A 20,407-nucleotide genomic window follows, 5' to 3' on the forward strand; every position below is an offset into this window, starting at 1 on the left:
CTATAGTATCTTCAGAGAAGGAGGAGGAGGAGGAGGAGGAAAAGGTGGCTTTCTCAGTAAGGTTGCAGCCAATGGGCAGCAAGAAAAGGCGATCCCCATCCCACCCCCCACCCCTTGCTCTTAAAGGGGTACGCAAAGGTAATAAAAGACGGGGCGAAAAGTGGGCTTTGGGGGGGGCATTTCTCCACGGCCTCTTCCTTGCGATCCTCTTGCTGTCCGTCCGTCCTTTCTTTGCGCCTCGATGAGCCTCTCGAGCGAGCGCCAAGCCCGTCGGGGCTCCGACGGGGAGGAGGAGGAGGAGGAAGAGGAGGAAGAAGAGGGTGTTTCAGGAGAGGAAGGCAAGCCAGGCGGGCCCCCTGCTCCGGAGGAAGAAGAGAGGCCGGCGGAGGGTGCCGGGCCGGCCTTGCCCAAGCCGCCCTTCTCCTACATCGCCCTGATCACCATGGCCATCCTGCAGAGCCCGCGGCAGAGGCTTCCCCTGAGCGGGATCTGCGCCTTCATCCGCGCCCGCTTCGCCTACTACGGCGCCCGCTTCCCGGCCTGGCAGAACGCCATCCGGCACAACCTCTCGCTCAACGACTGCTTCGTCAAGGGGCCCCGGGAGCCCGGCAGGCCCGGCAAGGGCGGCGAGTGGAGCCTCCACCCGGGCGCCCGGGACATGTTCCTCCACGGCAGCTTCCTCCGGAGGAGGAGGAGGTTCAAGGGCGCCCCCAGGACGGACCCGAGCCGCCCCCCGGGAAGCCCCGCCGGGCTCCTGCTCCTCCCGGCCGCCCTCCTGCCCCTCCAGGCCCTGGCGCCTTCCTGCTGGCCAAAGGACAAGCCGCACGAGTTGGGCGAAGACAAGGCAGAGCCGGGCTTGCGCAGGAGCAGGAGTGCATCCTCCGGCCCTTCCTCTTCCTCCTCCACTTGTTCTTCCACGACTTCCTTGCAAGAGGACAAGTGGCACATGTCGGTTGCAGCACGGCGTGAAGAAAAGTTCGAGGTGGCTTTGCGCCACGGCAGAAGCACCAACTCCTTCTCCTTCCCTTCTTCTCTTCCTTCCTCATCTTTCAGCATCGAGAGCATCCTGGCCGGCAACCAAACGACCCCTGCTCTGGTCCCCTTCGGGGCGCTGCTCCCTCCCATCTCCTCCCCCTCCTCCTCCCCCTCCTCCTCCTCGCTGGATGTCCTGTGGAGCCGATGCCCAGCTCTGTTGCCTCGCCCTCCACGCCTCTTCTCGCCCCCCAGGAAGCCCTCCTTCTCCCACCACCTCGCAGCAAACCCGGGGCTGATCCCCACCACAGAGGGGGTTTCCGCCTCCTTCTGAAGGAGCCCATGCCTTGCCACAGCCTCTCAGCGGAGGATGTTGGCACCTCTACTGAAGTTTTTGATTGGGAACCCCTTCTCCAAAGGCAACAAGATCTTCAACATCTTTATTGATGACATAGATGAGGGGTTAGAAGGCATGATCATCAAGTTTGCAGAGGACATCTAATTGGGAGGGATAGCTAGCTAATACACCAGAAGACAGGAGCAGAATTCAAAACGATCTGAACAGATTAGAGCAGTGGTTCCCAACCTATTTTTGACAGGGACCACTTGACCAGAGACCACTTGACCAGGGACCCCTTTGACCAGGAACCACTTGACCAGGGACCCCTTTGATCAGAGACCACTTGACCAGAGGGCCACATCCCTTCCCTTCTTTCCAATGACATTTATGTGTTTTGTTTACAGGCAATCTGCTATTATATTTGTCATTCATTTTACTGTTTAAGGGCATAAACATACCATAGTATTGTTGGAAGTAGCCACACAAAAAATTACCTCTGTTAGTAGTGGAAAATTGTAATAATACTATTGGGAACAACTTTTATTGTTATGGTTACTGTAAAACAGAATGTAGATTAAAGATTGCAGTAGTGTTATTAGAACATTGTGTGAGTTTGAGTGCTGGACCAAGACCAGGGTTTGAATCCCTACTCATCCATGGAAACTCCCACTGTGACTTCAACCTCAGAGGAAGGCAATACCAATGTCCTCTGAGCAATTCTTGCCAAGAAAACCCCTTGATAACTTTGCCCTATGGTCAGAAACAATTGGAAGTACTTTCTATTTCTTTGTCTCATCAGAAGTATGTTACATACCTATGTTATATATATCACTGACAGAGAAACACTACTTGTCTCCATGTCTCCTCTATAGTACTGCAATTTGGTGGAAGTGAGATATTTGCAGTGCCAAGACTTTATAAGATGGTTTTGTATTTCTGATCTTTTTTTAAAAAAACAGTATCCTATGGCATTTAAAAATGAACAGATTTATTGTGGCATGTGAATATTTGAGAACAACAATGGCATAATTCTGTTACACTTTAAGGTATCATCACAAAGCCTTCATTTGCCAGGGCAGGGAGACTAACACTGACAGAAGCTTTCTTAGAGCATCAATTGGGTTTAGTTTACCTGCCACTCCAGAATTATTTATTTATTTGTTTATTTACAGTATTTATATCCCACCCTTCTCAACGCACAGGAGACTCAACACAGATTGCAATGCACATATGGATGGCAAACGTTCAATGCCATCAGACATACAACATATATACATAGACACAGGCAATCTAATATTCCAGCTTTCTGGCTTCATGAGGGTATGCTTGATTCTGGCCACAGGGGGAGCTGCCGCTTCACCGTCCACTTGTGACACCAAGTCCTTGATGGAGTACTTCCTCATTCTTATGCACACTGCTGGAAGGTTTTTATGGTGTCGTAAATTAGCTAAATTAGCTTCCCCACATAAAGTAGTATCTAAATTTCCTACTTGACAGGTGCAACTGTCTTTCGGGCTGCATAGTTCAACAGCAAGCTAGACTATTAATGGTCGGGAGCTCACTCTGACCCGGGCTGGCTTCGAACTCATGATCTCTCAGTCAGTAGTGATTTCATGCAACTGGCTACTAACTAGCTGTGCCACAGCCCCAAAGAAGGACTTTGTGACAGTAGTGTATCTTAAATATCCTTAATTCTTACTTAGCACAAAATCAACTATGAGTTGTTGGCAATGGAAACACTATGTATCACTCGGTATCCGGTAGACTGAGGAATGATCTAAAATGTCAAACCAATTTTGTTTATACTTGCTGTATTTATTACTTCTTCAAACAGCTTTATTAATTTGAATAGAAAGGCCAGTTAAAAAGTGATTACATGTAACCTCTGTCCTAATTTGTAATGCAACATTGATGTGAGTTGTATTTGGAACATTGCGTATTTGTAATAAAGCAATATAGTAACTTTCTTTCTGGTTTTGAATGAGAGCTGGAGCTAAGGTTTGTTGGAAGTTGAGAGGTCTGCTGTTAAACTGTGGAGATCTGATTTTAAGAGCAATGTAGGGGCCACTGGTGTTCAAGTCTTCTACTTTACTTCCCTGAAGTTTCTTCTGTGTATTCCTCTCCGATTTACATAGAATCAAGTATCAACGTTAAGCTAGAGAGAAAATGGGGAGGTAAGCTGCGAGGAGAATTCCCTGTGTCTCTCTTCTAAAATTCTACTTTATATTTTGCATTTTATTATTTTTTAGTAAAAGGGGATGTTGGAGTAACCTTTGTTTTGTCCTAAGAGCAGATGTGTACATTATGGAGATATTCAACTGAGATGATAAAATACACTAGCTTTTAAAGTTCTTATATATAATCCTCTTTCTGTTTATATCACTACCATGTTCCAACCACAAAACAAATATTTAAAGTGTGTATCTGTGTTTGTATAGACAAAGGTAAAAGGGATGCATGAAACAGTATTTAGATTGTCTGAACGTATTTATTTATTTATTATATTTATATATTGCCTTTCTCACCCCTGGGGGGATTCAAGGCAGTTTACAACATATTAATGGCAAGAATTCAATTCCAACATACATATAATAAAATCAAATCAAAATAACGAAAGACAACAACAACAACAACAACAACAACTTTATTTTTATATCCTGCTACCATCTTCCTGAAGGTATTCAGGGCAGCTTACAAGTGGGACCAAGCCCAGTAACAACAGAGTTTGCCAACTAAAAAACACATTTAAAAACATAATGAACATATAGCAATCTAATTAAACAATTAAAAACAGCAGAATATCAAAAACATCATTAAAATGAAACAAGCCAACCTCAATAACCAGAACCAGGAATATGGTGGACAAGATTAGAAACTGGGAAGGGCTGGGCATGGGCTTGAGCAAAGAGCACATTATAGGGTGCTGAGTTCAATCTAACGGTCAGTTACAGCTGACATTTAACTATAAATTAAAATCATTAAATCCATTAAACATAGACATATACAACATGTAAACACAAAGACAAAGCATTAAAAACATCCTAATATAAATATTAAAATCTAAAATTTTCCACCATGGCCATTCCAAATGTCATAGCACATATTTCCTGGTTATTCTTTGCATTGCATTGCTGGCCAAAAGTCTGGTCCCACAACCACGTCTGAAGGCCAGGAGGGAGGGCGCTGATCTAATCTCACTGGGGAGAGAGGTCCAGAGCTAAGGAGTCACCACTGAGAAGGCCCTGTCTCTCATTCCAACTACCCGCACTTGTGATGCAGACAAGACCAAGAGCAGGGCCTCCCCAGAAGACCTTAACCTCCAAGATAGTTCATAGAGGGAGATACATTTGGACAGGTATGCTGGGCCAGAATCATTTAGGGCTTTATAGGTCAGCACTTTGAATTGTGCTCTGTAGCAAACTGGTGGAGCTGATGTAACAGGGGAGTTGTGTCCTTCCTGTATGCTGTCCAGTTAGCAATCTGGCTGCCGCTCGTTGGACCATTTGAAGCTTCTGAACAGTGTTCAAAGGCATCCCAATACAGAGTGTGTTGCAGTAATCTGTTCTCAGTGTAACAAGAGCGTGGACCACTGTGGCCAAGTCTGACTTCCCATAATGGGCATAAGTCTTAATTGTATGAAATCTCTCCTGGCCACGGCTGAAACCTGGGATTCCAGGCTCAGTGATGAGTCAAGGATCACTCCCAAGCTGCGAACCTTATGTATGTCACTCATGTGCTATGGAATTATGGGAGTTATAGTTTGGTGAGGCATCAGCCCTCTTTGGAAGAGAAGGCTAAAGACTTTGCAAAACTACAACTGTCAGAATTGCATAGCACTGAGTTAGGGCAGTTAAAGTGGTGTCAAACAGCATTAAATCTACATTATAGATTTTTTTGGTCATGTCAGGAGCGACTTCAGAAGCTGCAAGTTGCTTCTGGTGTGAGAGAATTGGCCGTCTGCAAGGACGTTGCCCAGGGGACGCCCGGATGTTTTGATGTTTTTACCATCCTTGTGGGAAGCTTCTCTCATGTCCCCGCATGAGGAACTGGAGCTGATAGAAGGAGCTCATCCACGCTCTCCCTGGATTCGAACCTGCGACTTGTCGGTCTTCAGTCCTGCCGGCACAGTGTTTAACCCACTGCGCCACCAGGGGCTCCTACATGATGGAATGGGGTGGTGAATCTATTCCAGGTTCAGCACCTTTGACAGCTCCTGTAAAGTCCAGATGAAAGCCCAGAGTGGATTTGCAGATCCACACTCATGGAAGTCACTAGATAGCTCAAAAAAGTTAAGTGATATCAGTAAGTTATAGGAGGAGAAGCTGCTTATATTCAGTTACAAATGACAACTAGGTAGATATACTGAATATTTGTTAAATATTAAATCAACCTGTATGTAAACTCTATTGATTCAGTGAGTTTACTGTAATCAGGATAGGTAATTGATTTAGGGCAATATCTACCTGTATAGTAAATTTACATATATTTTCCGATTTGCAAAGTAGCAAATTATTTTGGGGACAGCTTCCTTTAAGTGGCTTCAGTGTAGAAAAGAATTCTTCAGTAGGAAAAACATCCTTAGTCTGCATATAAAGAAGTTTCTTATTTATAGTTATTAGAATACTGTCTGAAATGCAAGCATAACCACAGTATTGGAAAACAGTGTTTTTTTGCCACCCTCTAGTGGTGACATGGATTAAATTGGGCAGGGAAAATCTTTCCTTGAATTCCACCACTATGTAACAGAAGTTAAAATATTAATGTTAAATATCCAAGACATTAACATGTTTATATTAGAACTTTGTAGACTAACCTATCCCTTGATGGGTAAAAGCCAAGCCAGCCTAGAACAATTTCCTATTTCCAATTATAATCAAGATGTCATCAGGGTTGAAGATACCTCCTCCATCTCATATTCAAATTTATGCCACCTTTCAATCTTGAAATTCTATTTCATTGTCACAGAAATAATTGAACGATTAAAACTATTTAAACCAAGAGTCAGTTCTGCATTATTTTGTAACAAATTCCACAACAGTATTTAATTTTTTTGTATTTGAACCTACTGCACTCCCAATCAACGTCATTCCAGTTTCTAATATTAGAATATAGCAAAATAGAGCAATTTTCTGTCTTCATATCATGTATCCTTTTATAAACATCTGTCATTGCCTCCAGTCATCTTCTCTTCCTCAGACTAGCCAAGTCCCAAATACTACTACAGTAGAGTCTTGCTTATCCAACATAAATGGACCGGCAGAATGCTGGATAAGCAAAAATGTTGGATAATAAGGAGGGATTAAGGAAAAGCCTATTAAACATCAAATATGTTATGTTTTTTTACAAATTAAGCACCAAAACAGCATTTTTATAACAAATCAACAGAAAAAGCAGGTTAATAAATGGTCATGTTATGTAGTAATTACTGTATTTAGGAATTTAGCACCAAAACATCACAATGTATTGAAACAGCTGTAGATCCGGGCGGGAGGCAGATTGTGTTGGATAATACAGAAGGTTGGGTGAACGAAGGTTAGATAAGCGAGACTCTACTGTATTTGCAGTGACTTGCCAGGTTAATAGCACTGGTCTTCATATCCAAATTGCACACCATTACAGCAAAAATTAGTTTCTGACTTGCAGTGATAAACAGTCCTCTGCATGGTCTGCATTTAGCACACTGGATAAACAAAGCCAACTGTTCTGTAGAAATATTTACAGACAGTTACTGCCAAGACTTTACTGTCTTTGAGGGCACATTTACACTGAACAATTCATACAAGATGAAAGCAGCAAAGGAGGCAGCGATGCTCCTCACACATCAGAAACTGGGCTGAGGCCTGGAAGGTGCTTATACTCATCAGAGCGGTCGGCTCCAATCTGGTTTCAAGATCTGCAAGATCTGTGGTTTCACTACCATAAGGTTTGTTTTTTTTCAACCTCTGCAATAAATGCATGCAGATCACTGGAGTACCCATCCCTTAACTGGTTTCACTATACAATTTCATTTACACCTAGGCACCCTGCATATTATGGGTTCTATTTCAGAGTATCCTCTGATTTTGCCTATCCCAGTTTAAGGCCTCTAATTATAATTTGTGTTCCTGCATACATTGGCTCCATGTGTCATTTAAAAACCATGTTTTTGAGATCCCTTCAATCCATATTAAGTAGCCAGTGTAGACATGCCCTGAAGTTGCTGAAAAGCCCAACTGAATGAACTGGGCATGTAATTTAACCCCGCAATAGCCACATTCTCTATGGTCCCTTCTACACTGTCCTTATATTCCAGGACCTGATTCCAGATTATCTGCTTTGAACTGGATTATATGAGTCTCCACTGCCATATAATTAGGGAGAAGCAGATAATTTGGGATCAAATCCTGAGATATAAGGACAGTGTAGAAGGGCCCCCTGTTAGATTAATTCATCCCATCAATGTTTAGTTGGCTCTCCACATTTGCAGGTTTCACTTTTTTGTATTTGATTATTTGCAAGTTTGTAACTACTGCTTAATTAGTTCAACTTCCTTGCCTCAATCTTTTTGCTTCTCCACTGCCATTCCAACAGTGCCAGTCTCTTAGTCTCTTCCCCATCTTCCCAGTGGAGTCTTATCAAGACTTTAAACTCCTTCCTTCATTGATCCCTTCTCACTTTCTCATCAAAACAACTTCCAACTTTTAAAGCTTTCCTCCTTTGCTCTCTCCTCACCTTTCCATTGGAGCTTCATCAAAATTTTAAACTATTTCCTAGTATATGGTGTAAGACTTTCTAGCAAATACAATTTTGATGACAGACATTTGTGTTGCAATAGAGGAATAAAATATGCATCTGAATTTAGGTTACCAGGGGTAACACCTTTTAAGAGAGAATAAGGCAAAATGGCATATGAAATTGCCCCAGTTTATTCTTCCAGTGCTCCTCCTCAAAATAGGAGCCTCAGCCTTAGTTTTTCAAACAGAATGGAATTGTATGAGGAATTCTCACTCCAGATGGCGCTAGTCAACCTTTTTCAAAAAAGGAAAGCTACTAAAAAGAGGAAAAGAAACAACTCTTCTGAACACTGAAGGCTTTTCTGAACACTTCTTGCCACAAAAACCTGCAGGAAGAGTTGCCTTACGGTTGCCATAAGGTGAAAATGACTTGAAGGCACATAGAAAAACAACAACAATTACAACTTAGAATTCTGGTGGTCTGAAGAAAGTATACAGAACAGATCTTGTTTATGCAGTTCATTTTCCCCCTGGAGCCGCAGGTGGTCCAATGGGTTAAACCCTTGTGCTAGCAGGACTGTTGACCAAAAGGTCAGCGTTTCAAGAGTGAGCTCCCATCTGTCAGCTCCAGCTTCTCATGCAGGGACATGAGAGAAGCCTCCCACAGGATGTTAAAACATCCAGGCATCCCCTGGGCAATGTCATTGCAAACGACCAATTCTCTCACACCAGAAGTGACTTGCAGTTTCTTAATCCACTCCTGACACGAAAAAAAAAATTCCCCTGATGACAGAAGCTGAGTCCACAAACTTTTATGCACACAAACACACAGTACAATTCAAAGGCAAAGCAACAATTAGCCCACATACTCCTGAGGAGTCATATTCTGATGTAGATGCCACAAATAACTAGACATACAGTAGAGACCTATTATGACATTGTCATCTGAACTGTTCGTCACAGACAATTTTCTCACATTACACCCGTTTGCCATGTGCAGGATATTTATTGTTCCTGTTTGATTAGGACCACCACCATCCTAATATCCCGTTTCATTGAATCTAATGCACACTTCCCCCACACATCACTGCTGTCTCTGGTACATATAATAACATAATAATAATAATAATAATAATAATAATAATAATAATAATCTTTATTTGTACCCCGATACCATCTCCCCAAGGGACTCTGTGCGGCTTACATGAGGCTGAGCCCACAATACATCAGCAAAAACAACAACAGCAATACAAAACAATATGAAACTCATAAAAAACAGTAGTAAACATTAACAAACATAGTCTAAGAAGTGCCAATGCTTTGACTGGGGGTGCTTCCATGCTGTCTTAAGCTTGTTTTTCTGGTGGAAGAGTGTGTTTGAGATGACAGGGTTGCATTCCACACATTTGGTGAGAAGTAGAATGCCTTTTGGGTTGCTGTTTCCAACCCCATTTTTTCCTATGGCCACAGTTCAAACTCATGTCCAACTCTTGTATTAAAATCTCCCAGGAGGATGATTTTGTCCTCCTTAGAATGGTATCCAGCTGACAGTAAAAGTTTCCTTTGATGTCTTCATCAGCCTCTAGTGTTGGTGCATAGGCACTTACGATAGTTGCCTGTAGGTTTTTGGCAAGGTTAATTCGGAGGGTTGAGAGTCATTCATTAATGCCGATGGGTGCTTCAGAAAGATGCTTCACCAGGTTGTTTCTGATAGCAAAGCCGACTGTGTATTCTTTGTTTTTCTTCAGGCAGTCCCTTCCAGAAGAAGGTGTAACCTCCTTTTTCTTCCTTCAGCTGCCCCTCTCCTGCTCTCTGGGTCTCCTGCTATGTTGATGTTAAAACATCCCAGCTCCCTTGTGATAATAGCCGTCCTGTGTTCAGGGTGTTCTCTGTCTGCATTATCCAACAATGTCCATACGATCCAAGTTCCAAACTTCAATTTTCATTTTTGGTCACAAGGTGGTGACCCCTCTGGACGTGGTAGTCCAGTCAGGGCTAAGAGAGGCTGACTATGTTTAGGACACCTTTTCAAGCCCCCTCCCCATATGGGGTGAGCAGAGTAGATCCTTAAAAGGGCTGCTCAGTCATGGATACAGCTGCCGGACCTTGAGGCAGAATGACTGAATCCATATCCACTGCCCATGTGCCAGTTTGTGACTAGAGGCTTCCAGATTTCACAGTCCTACCCCCATTGCCACTTGCTGATCACCATGGGACTTTTGTTGGTTTTGTTATATTTTTTCTTGGAAGACGCCTGTGCGTGAGGTTTTTTATGTGTAGAGGTCAGCGCATAGCCAATCAACACACAGTCTTCACATAACGAGGTGCATATCCAGTGGCATAGTTAGCACGACAACAGTGGGTTCTGATCTGTTGCAGCCTTCTTCCACCTTCACAGCCATTGCAACATGTACTATGTTGTCATCTGCTTGCTCTGCCACTGAGGTCTTCAGATTGTTCTTAGCCAGGATCCTCTCCTGCGACCTCTCCTGGGAGTACAGGACTCAAACGGTTACACCCGCAGTTTCATTGGAACACCCAAGCCCCCTCACCATGATAAGGTGACACAGTGGGTAGCTATTAGGGTAAGAATATATAAGAAATGTACATTACATTGTAACCCTAAATATATTGAAATTATCAGTAGGGTCAGAATATACTCTTCAACTCACTTTACACAACTACTTCTTCTTCTTCTTCTTCTTCTTATTATTATTATTATTATTATTATTATGTTTATTTATACCCCGTTTTTTCTTTTTACAAGGAAACTCAAATCTTAGTGCAACAGATTCAATGAAAGATTAGTTATATATATATGTTTTCATTAGTCAAACAAACTACATAGTTTAAATGGAATGCCACACATCCGAAGGAATTTTTAAGTCTTTTTTTTTTTTTTTTGAAGTTTCAGAACCACCCTAAGTGGTCTCATGGGTATGGAGAAGTTCAGTTTTTCCTAATAAATCTTGCTTCCCACACACTTTAATTCCTTCCTTTGGTGGAAGCCAACATGTTTTCCCATGAAAATACATTCTTATCTACGTGAAATGGGAATGAATAATGTGCTTGTTCTAGTTGTTATCAGAGTGCAATTCCCTTCACCCCAGCGATGGTGAGGGGTGATGGGATTTGCAGTCCATCCACATTTGGAGGGCACCACATTCTCAGCTTTTGATTTAATGTCACTTTTTCATTTTAAAAGGAGAACATAATATACTTAACAGGGAGTGTGTGTGTGCTAGCACTACAGGTCCTAAAGCAGTGTTTCTCAAGCTTCGTAATGCTACAACCCCTTAATACAGTTCCTCATGTTGTGGTGTTGCTACTAAAACTTTCCCCTCTAAGAGTTGCAGGCTATATGCCAGGAACTCCCCCCAACTTGAAATCAACACAGCAGGTGAATTACATTGCATTTCTAGCTATAACAGTGGTTCTCAACCTTCCTAATGCCGTGACCCCTTAATACAGTTCCTCTTGTTGTGATGACTCCCAACCATAAAATTATTTTTGTTGCTACTTCACAACTGTAATTTTGCTACCATTATGAATCATAATGTAAATATCTGATATGCAGGATGTATTTTCATTCACTGGATCAAAACTGGCACAAATACCTGATATACCCCCAAATTTGAATACTGGTGGGGCTGGAGGGGAATTGATTTTGTCATTTGGGAGTTGTAGTTGCTGGGATTTATAGTTCACCTACAATCAAAGAGCATTCTGAACTCCACCAATTATGGAATTGAACCAATCCTGGCATACAGAACTCCTATGACCAACAGAAACTACTGGAAGGGTTTGGTGGGTATTGACCTTGAGTTTTGGAGTTGTAGTTCACCTACATTCAGAGAGCACTATGTACTCAAACAATGATGGATCTGGATCAAACTTGGCATTAATTCTCAATATGCCCAAATGTGAACACTGGTGGAGTTTGGGGGAAGTAGAACTTGACATTTGGGAGTGGTAGTTGCTAGGATTTATAGATTACCTACAGTCAAAGAGCATTCTGAACCCCACCAATGATAGAATTAGGCTAAACTTCCCATTCAGAACCCCATGACAAACAGAAAATACAATGTTTCCTGATGGTCTTTGGTGACCCCCCAGGTTGAGAAACACTCTCCTAAAGCAAAAGGTCAGAATCTCTGTGCCAGATGACTATTAGTAGGGAGTACCATTATTCTGCAAATAATGGAAAAGTTTTATAAGAGGCAGGCCCATAGCCAGGATTTCGATTCGGGGTGGGGGTGGGGGGGGGCTGAGTCTGAGTGAAAGAGGGTCTACCCTAGCAAACTTTTTGTATCGTTACCCCAATACCCCCATGCATATGGGATATATTGAGTATGGTGATGATATGCATGATATGAATAAACATAACAGTTTAAATAATGCACCAGTAAGGCCTTTTCGCGGACCATCATGAGAATTTCGGGGGGGGGGCTGAAGCCCCCCAAGCCCCCCCCCCCCCAGCTACATGCCTGGTCAGCAATAGTGGAAATTACATGGGAGAAGTATGACTGGTCACTGATTGAAATAAATGAAGATAGATAGATAGATAGATAGATAGATAGATAGATAGATAGACACACACATGCCCACATACAAATCTACATATATAGGTGAATGTTTCAAAAGTACAGACAGGGAAGAAATGGAAAACAGGTCAGATAGGTGGGTCATTTCCCTCCTCCACCACCTCAGGTACTCCATTTTTATTGTTATAATTATTATGTGTGTCATTTTATATAATGTTGGATATAATACTTCCCAATAATCTACAATGTCCCCAATTTTGAACAAGATTTCTTCACCCTTGGCCCGGCAAATGTTCTGGACTTCAGCTTCGAAAAGTTGAAAATGGTGAAGGATTCAGGTAGCTGAAACCTCGAATATCTGGTATAGTTTCAGATTAAGGTCAGTAATTTCAAAATGTCTTCCTGAGTCTTTTTAATTTCTTTTCTTTTTCCCAGCCAAATTTCTGGGGACTGAAAATCAGCAGCTTTTTTTTTAACTGATGCACTGTGGAAGAAATCCAATATTGTGAGATAATTCCAACAAAAGGTGCATTTGTCCTACTATTATCATAGTTTATTCAAAGGTATTCAGGTCATCAGATGCATATCTAAGAATGTAACTGAATTGTGTGTATGTAACAGAGTATCCAGCATAGAATGTCACCAGTTACATTGTTGGTAAAGGATACATATGCTGTTTAGGGATTATTGTCTCCACTGAAGGTTTAGGCTACTATTTCATTGGATTCACTTGGGTGCGGGTTCCATGGAGTTTGATACTACTTGCACCGTACAAACATTTGTACAGTTTACAAACACTGTACAAATGGATGATCAAGATGGTTTGAAACTGTATTTTAATGTTTTTAATGTTTATATATGCGTATAATGAATTCTTGTACCAGAATGGAATGTTTGCCATATATATGCTATGCTATGCTATGCTATGCTATGCTATGCTATGCTATGCTATGCTATGCTACGCTACGCTACGCTACGCTATGCTATGCCCTGAGTCCCCTTCGGGGTGGGAAGGGCAGAATATAAATGTTTTAAATAATAATACACAAATAATTATTGAATTATATAGTAAATAATGTTTTTTTCTTTTATCAGTGTGATAAATTCCATAAAATGCCAAATGTTACAATTAAATATTAATACTTAAAAAATGTTTTACATTCATATTTGTAGGCATTTGCCTTGTTTTTGAATTTGATTATCTTGTGTCATCTTATTGTTAGCTGTTGTGAGTTCAGTGGAAGAAAGGGGGGGATAAATATAAAGATGATGACCATAATAATAATAATAATAATAATAATAATAATAATAATAATCTGAAACCACAACGTAGCCATTTCTTAATTAATATGATCATTGCATTTATTTAGTCCTCACTTTCCTCTCTTAAACAAGACATACAAATATTCCCAAAAGGAATTCAATAGTATATATCAGCACAGGAGCTTTCAAATATAAGCAAGATACCTGCATCTCTCACATAAACACAACATCATGCAAGCATCACAGTGGACTCCTCCTGAGGTCATAATATAGCCATGTATGTATAAAAGTTAATGTCTGTGGGTTTATATTTACTTTTTTGCAGGGATGTCAGACAGAAAATGTATCTTTCACTTCAGTCTCACTTGGGGCTTGATTCAGGAACATCACAGAAGGAGATTCAGACAAAGAAGATGCCAGACTGGAGAATGGGGTCATCTTAACTTGACACAAATCTCACGTGAACAATAATTCTTATTATTTTTTCTTTCTTACAGGAAGAAAAAGAAAATCTGAAATGTGTCTACAGGAACCTAGGGATGGATGAGATTTTTTCTTTGAATTTGAGCAAAATATGGATTATTCTGGAAGAGATTTTGCCTCTTGAATGTTCCTTTGCTCACTTGCATGAATCCAGGAACGTATCTCTGGTGCCTTCCTTCACAGAGGTAAGTATGTCCCAGCTGGGATAAGGCTGCTTCTTAGACTTTGTCTCTGGAGGGCGTCATTGTCTAAAAGCAGTTCTTCAGCTTATTTCATCGGGATCCCCATGCCTACGGGTTGAGCCCCATTGGGCTAACTGGGCCCCATTGGGCTGAAGAGACGTCAGATTGCATGGGATCCCACCCCACACACACACACACACATTGGAAGGCCAAGAAACCAGAGGAGAAGATGGATGGAAGGAAGGAAGGAAGGAAGAGAGAGGAAGAAGAAAAGGAAGGAAGGAAAAAGGAAGAAAGGAAGATGGATGCCATCCTTATTTGGGCCTCCAAATGGCTGAAACTGAAGCAAGAGATGAAGCTGACGACCTATAGCTCAAGACAAAACAGTTTCCTGGAGAGAGGAAGCCTACCACGAATGCAAGAGGATCCCAGGGCTCAATAATGGATTGTTTTTCAGCACTCCCATCTTTTAACCTGACAATGCAGGCCGCAGCTGGTTGCCTGAATTGGAACCGAGAAGGAATTTTTCCCCATTGTCCCCAAATTGGCTAAGGGTGGAAATGGGTTTTTTGCCTTCTCTGCATTGCCTTCCTCCTGGATTGCTGCAAATGTCCTTTGATTTGTAGCTCAGGAAGAGTTAAAAGATCGGTTTTCCCAGGAAGAAGAATGGATCACCTCTTTTTTGTTCAATAAAGTTCATGAATCCATGCTCATTTCATACTAGTGTGTTGTGTTGTTGCTTGACGTAAACATTCAAAGACAAATAAAATAGATGGCTGCTGAGCAATCTTTTTCACCCTCACTTCTAATTATACTCCCTGTGAGCAAGTTAAAAATATTCCCCTCAAAAAAGGATTATTTTTTTTAAAAAATGCACCTGATTTTTTTCTCTGCTGGTGAGGAACTATTTTGCACTGTCCTATTAGAAAATAAATATGAAAATGGGAAACATATATAACATTAGGATTATTTAAAGCTAAGTTTTCTAGCATTTTTAGAACCATGGAACATTATTTTAGCAGAGGTAATTAAGATTTTTGCATGGTCAGAGCTCTCTACCCAATACACAACCTAATCATAAACATATTCTTGGTGTCTTGGTTTTTAGGCCTATTCCTGGGAATATTTGGAGCACTGATTCAAAAAAAATAGCATTGGATAGACCACAACATCAATTTGTTCATAGAGAAGGTTATCGTGGTTTTCTATGGGTGTGCAGGTGGCGAATTGTAGATGCCATATTTTCTGTATCTCAAAAACTGGAGCAGATACAGGAAAACTAGTGCTATGTTTTGGAATCAACAGGTCAACCAGACCCAGCAAGAGGTCAAATATTGGATGCACCAAAATGTGTGTTGCCCAGTGTGGCTTCTTTGCAAAATGTTACCACTTATGGGTCCCTCGTTTCAAGATTCTTATGATCAATTCGTACTTGCTGTGGGCAATTTTGTTGACAAACCTTTCTTTCAGATTGAGAAAATCCTCTAAAACTAAAACTTAAATGGAATCACACACAAAACTTTTTTCCCCAAAAATTTATATTGAGCAGAGAAATTAGGAGGCCCTGCTGGACTGCCTCGTCCTTCCACCCTAGATAGTCAGGTGATGAATGATGGGAAAGGGAGTCTAACACTATCTGGAGGCAATAGCATCTGCAAAATACCAGATTTCATTAGACAAACATTAAAGCTATTTAGATGAATGTTGCATATATGTATGTATGTCATATATATATATGGGATATATATGAGACATATGATATATATATCTTTCTAGATATAAGTAAATGGTCAGCAACAGGCCCGTAGCCAGGATTTCGATTCGGGGGGGGGGGGGGGGGCTGAGTTTGTTTCGGGTGGGGGGGGGGCTGAGTCTTAGTGAAAGAGGGTCTACCCTAGCAAGCCTTTTGTATCGTTACCCCAATACCCCCATGCATATGGGATATATTGAGTATGGTGATCAGAGCATTATATGAATAAACATAACAGTTTAAATAATGCACCAGTAAGGCCTTCTCGCGGACCATCATGAGAATTTCGGGGGGGGGGGGGGGGCTGAAGCCCCCCAAGCCCCCCCCCCCCCCCGCTACATGCCTGATAAGAGGCAAGAGTCATATTGGCTAGAAGGCAGATATGAGGTAAAATTAAAAGGAGGCTGTTAGATTTTGATAACACATGAGAATTGTTTCCCATGGAAGAGGGCTTTGAGATTGTACAGACTCAGATATTTCTCTGGCCTGCTACAAATAACTGCATACCATGCTGTAAGCTTGTTGTGATTTACTAAGTTGAAACAACATTTCAGTAAACACTCTTTTTTCCTGCAGTAAATGTAAGCTCAACTGAGATCTAAGATGGTTTGGTGACCTTTGCTTAAAGTAAATACCCTTCTTTGCTAGAACAAGAATCCCTCTGACGAAACCAATGACTAACCTAGGTCAGAGAGCACTTGCTTTGGTATGCATTAATTAATGTTACTCAAAACTCTTTCCAAGACTGATGTGCCATTTATAACATTGTGCTTGTTTCTTTGTCAGCTCCTGTTACATGCATAGCAAGTGTTTCGGTAGCAAACTAGCTTCTTTATTATGCTTATAATATCCTGAAAGCTAAGATTTTCATTTATCTAACAAAGAAACAAAGAAAATTTGTTTTTTATCCCCTCTTTTATCCAAGAGGTTGGCCATGCTTGGATAAAATACATACAAGAATGACTTGTCAATAGTTAAGGGTCTTGTCTTCATCTGTGAGCTTGCACAAATGGGTCTTTAGTTTGTACAGAGGCTCTTCTACCTCTTGCGTACACAATATTATTCCCCTCTGTTCTGTCATCTGACACAAATAATCCCAGCAGAATGAGACGAAGGGAAGAGGATAAATTATGAACATCATAGATGACCACTCAAAGAACTACATTAACAGATAAGCAAACTGTTATTCTCCTTTGTGTTCTCTGACTTACATAAATGGGTGAACCGTTAGCTCATTCACTGGTTGTAGTTCACTCGCTAATGGTAAAGCCCTGCTTGACTATAGGAAGCATCTCTTCTTGCTCCACTATCCAAATGGTAGTAAAGGTAAAGGTTTCCCCTTGACATTAAGGCTAGTCGTGTCCGATATAAAGACTCACTAGGACCATCTGGGCAGGGGGCAAACACAATCCCACCGCTGCCCCACCAAATTATAATAACTAGGCAGATGGCAAAACAATCCCCACCATCTACCCCTAATTATAAAGGCAGTCTTTATGGCCAAACAATATGACTGGACAGGGGTAAACAGATCCCAACACTGTCCCTCCTTTAATAAGGAATTCACACCACTTTGGCACTTAGATAACACTTGAGGGGATGTCTCTTTATTAAAACCTTCGCTGCCACCATAAGAATAAATGAACAGGAACCTTCTAGCTATTTGAGATGTTAAAAGGTTGTTTAAAACACTACCAGGTACTGTCTATTAAAAGGGCTTCTTTGTAGGAAAATAGATGAGGTTGATTTTTAAAAGAAAAGGAGCTAACTCCACAAATGGCACTTGACTCAGGCTTGAGTTTTAAAAATAACAAGAAAGGTTTATTGAATAAAAGTTACAGAATGTAGAGAATGCAGTTTCATAAGCTTGGCTGTTACAATTAAAGTGTTCTTGTTCTTAAAAGCGTAACGGTTGCATGAGAGAATGGTTCTATCTTTGTTACAGTTCCTATACACAAAACCCAGCTATTTCTTTCTTAAATAGCTGTAACTAGTTTGCCACAGCCCACTTCACTGTGCAAACTTCAGACAAACTGCCTATTTTAATCAGGAACTCCTATAAGCTTCTCTGATCCCACTCTGACTCTAACACTAACCAGAACTGAACTGAACTGACTAAAAGCAGCTTCTCACTTTCCCTCCAACAGTCTAACTCCGCCCCCCTTCTACACACCAATCCTGGCTGTTTCAGGGCTGGCCCAGTCCTAGGCCACTCCCCCTCTCTGAACTGGAGCTTTTCCCTAAACCAAAATGGCTCCTGCCGCTCCCTGCCAGGCCTTCTAAACTGAAACTACCTAGCCTGTCTCTTCTAGGCCCTGCTACCCCAGCTGGCAAGGTAAGGGATCTTCACATCCGACTCTGAGAGGTGGTACTCATCTTCATTTCTAAGCCAAAGAGCTGGCATTGTTCGAGGATGCCTCCAAGGTCATGTGGCTGGTATGACAGCATGGAGCACATTTACCTTTCTGTCAAAGTGGTACCCATTGATTTACTCACATTTGCATGTTTTCAAACTGATAGGTTGGCAGAAGCTGGGGGTAACAGTGGAAGCTCACCCCACCCCCCAGATTTGAACCACCGACCTTTCGGTCAGCAAGTTCAGCAGCTCAGTGGTTTAACCTGCCATGCCACTAAGTAGTGCTTCACAAATATTGAGAGTTGTTCTGGAAGCCTGTCATGGGATACCATGCATCATGGCCATAGGATTTCAAAAGAACCAACAGCACAGTTGGGTACTCACTTTGTTTGTCTGATAAATATAGGTAATTGGCTTACCAAAAAAGGTAGTACTGTCTGAGTCAACCAGACACTCTGTCTGACACTGTGTGGGTGAAAGAAATGCCTAAAATGGGGATTAGAGGTGGGATTGTCATGGGTGATGTTTAGCAATATAACCATCCTGATAGGGTTGCCCCACACCAGTTATGAACATGTGACCCTTCTGTTACAGAGGAAACATTGCCCCAATTATCCATATTTTGCTAACATCCAGACTTTACTGGAATGTGATATACAAGAGGCTGCCTTTGAAAGTTCAGAATTTGCAGTTAAAGCAATATACAGCAATGAGAATGCTCAGTGGAACCAGCGGATTGGAACGCATCTCAGAAGTATTTTATTTTCTCTATGTATATCCCCCTTTTTGAAGCTCTTTACAAGGTTACTAATATAATTCAAAAGCATCAATCAGTTAGTAACAAGAATTTAATGTAAACACAACCAAGTCTCAAAGCAATAAAGCCAAACATTGATAGTGCTTCTCTTTGTTCATTCTCAACTCAATTCAAAGTGCTGATGCTACACTTATGCTTCATGGCTTGGGACTGAAGTATCTGGTGCATCATTTATCTTTATATAATCATTCCCATCACTGAATTCACCTTCTTCAGTTGTCCAAGTCACCTACAACATTACAGAAGGTGATCATTCTGTAAGGTGACACTTCAACTGTCCACAAAAAACCTTGCTAGAACTCTGCTTGGGTTTTATTTGGCCCTAAGAAAAATCATTTGAACTGCAATTGTGTTCTTTCCAGCATTTGATTTTTATGTTATTTGTTATCTGCTGTTCCAGATTTCATTATTATGGCATTATTGTTTTTTACTTTAATATTTTGGCTTATTTTATTTCCATTGTAAGTTCCCCTGAGCATGTGCAGGATATAATTCAAACAAAGAAACAAAGAAAAACAAATTGATTTAGAATCAGTTGAGATAATCCAGCAATTTTATGTATATTTAGTTGAAAGTCCTATAGTGGCATTTTCTTAAGAACAATGAAATGATATTGTCGAGTTAATGATAGAACTTTCTCCCCCAGATTGTGTAATCTTTTCAATTCAATAGGAAGTCACGATGGAAATGACTGCTACATGGCCGGAATCACTGGGTTGTTTTCCAAAGACCTCACCACCTCTGAGGATGCCTGCCATAGATGCAGGCAAAACATCAGGAGATAATGCTTCTAGAACATGGCCATACAGCACAAAAAACCTACAACAATTCAAAGTCAGTTTCACATTTTCATGAGCCATTAGGTACCATAATGTCCATGGTAGGAACTCCATACCACCCCATGTACCATCAGTTGCTGCTTGCCTATGTTTACTGGTCATGTTTGGCTTGCAAGTACACAACACAGGTGCACCTTCACTGTAGAAT

The 20,407-nt window shown here is 41.3% G+C and overlaps 1 protein-coding gene across 1 annotated transcript; it reads left to right on the forward strand.

Annotated features, from left to right (window-relative positions):
• The first annotated feature begins 241 nt into the window (after positions 1-241).
• LOC132765401 (forkhead box protein D4-like 1) lies at positions 242-1,470 on the forward strand. The gene has a single exon (XM_060759693.2). The coding sequence runs from the start codon at positions 242-244 to the stop codon at positions 1,304-1,306; it is 1,065 nt and encodes a 354-aa protein (XP_060615676.2). The 3' UTR covers positions 1,307-1,470.
• The last annotated feature ends 18,937 nt before the right edge of the window (positions 1,471-20,407 follow it).

The sequence above is a fragment of the Anolis sagrei genome, chromosome 2 (assembly GCF_037176765.1).
Source record: "Anolis sagrei isolate rAnoSag1 chromosome 2, rAnoSag1.mat, whole genome shotgun sequence".
In the NCBI taxonomy this organism is placed as follows: domain Eukaryota; kingdom Metazoa; phylum Chordata; class Lepidosauria; order Squamata; family Dactyloidae; genus Anolis; species Anolis sagrei.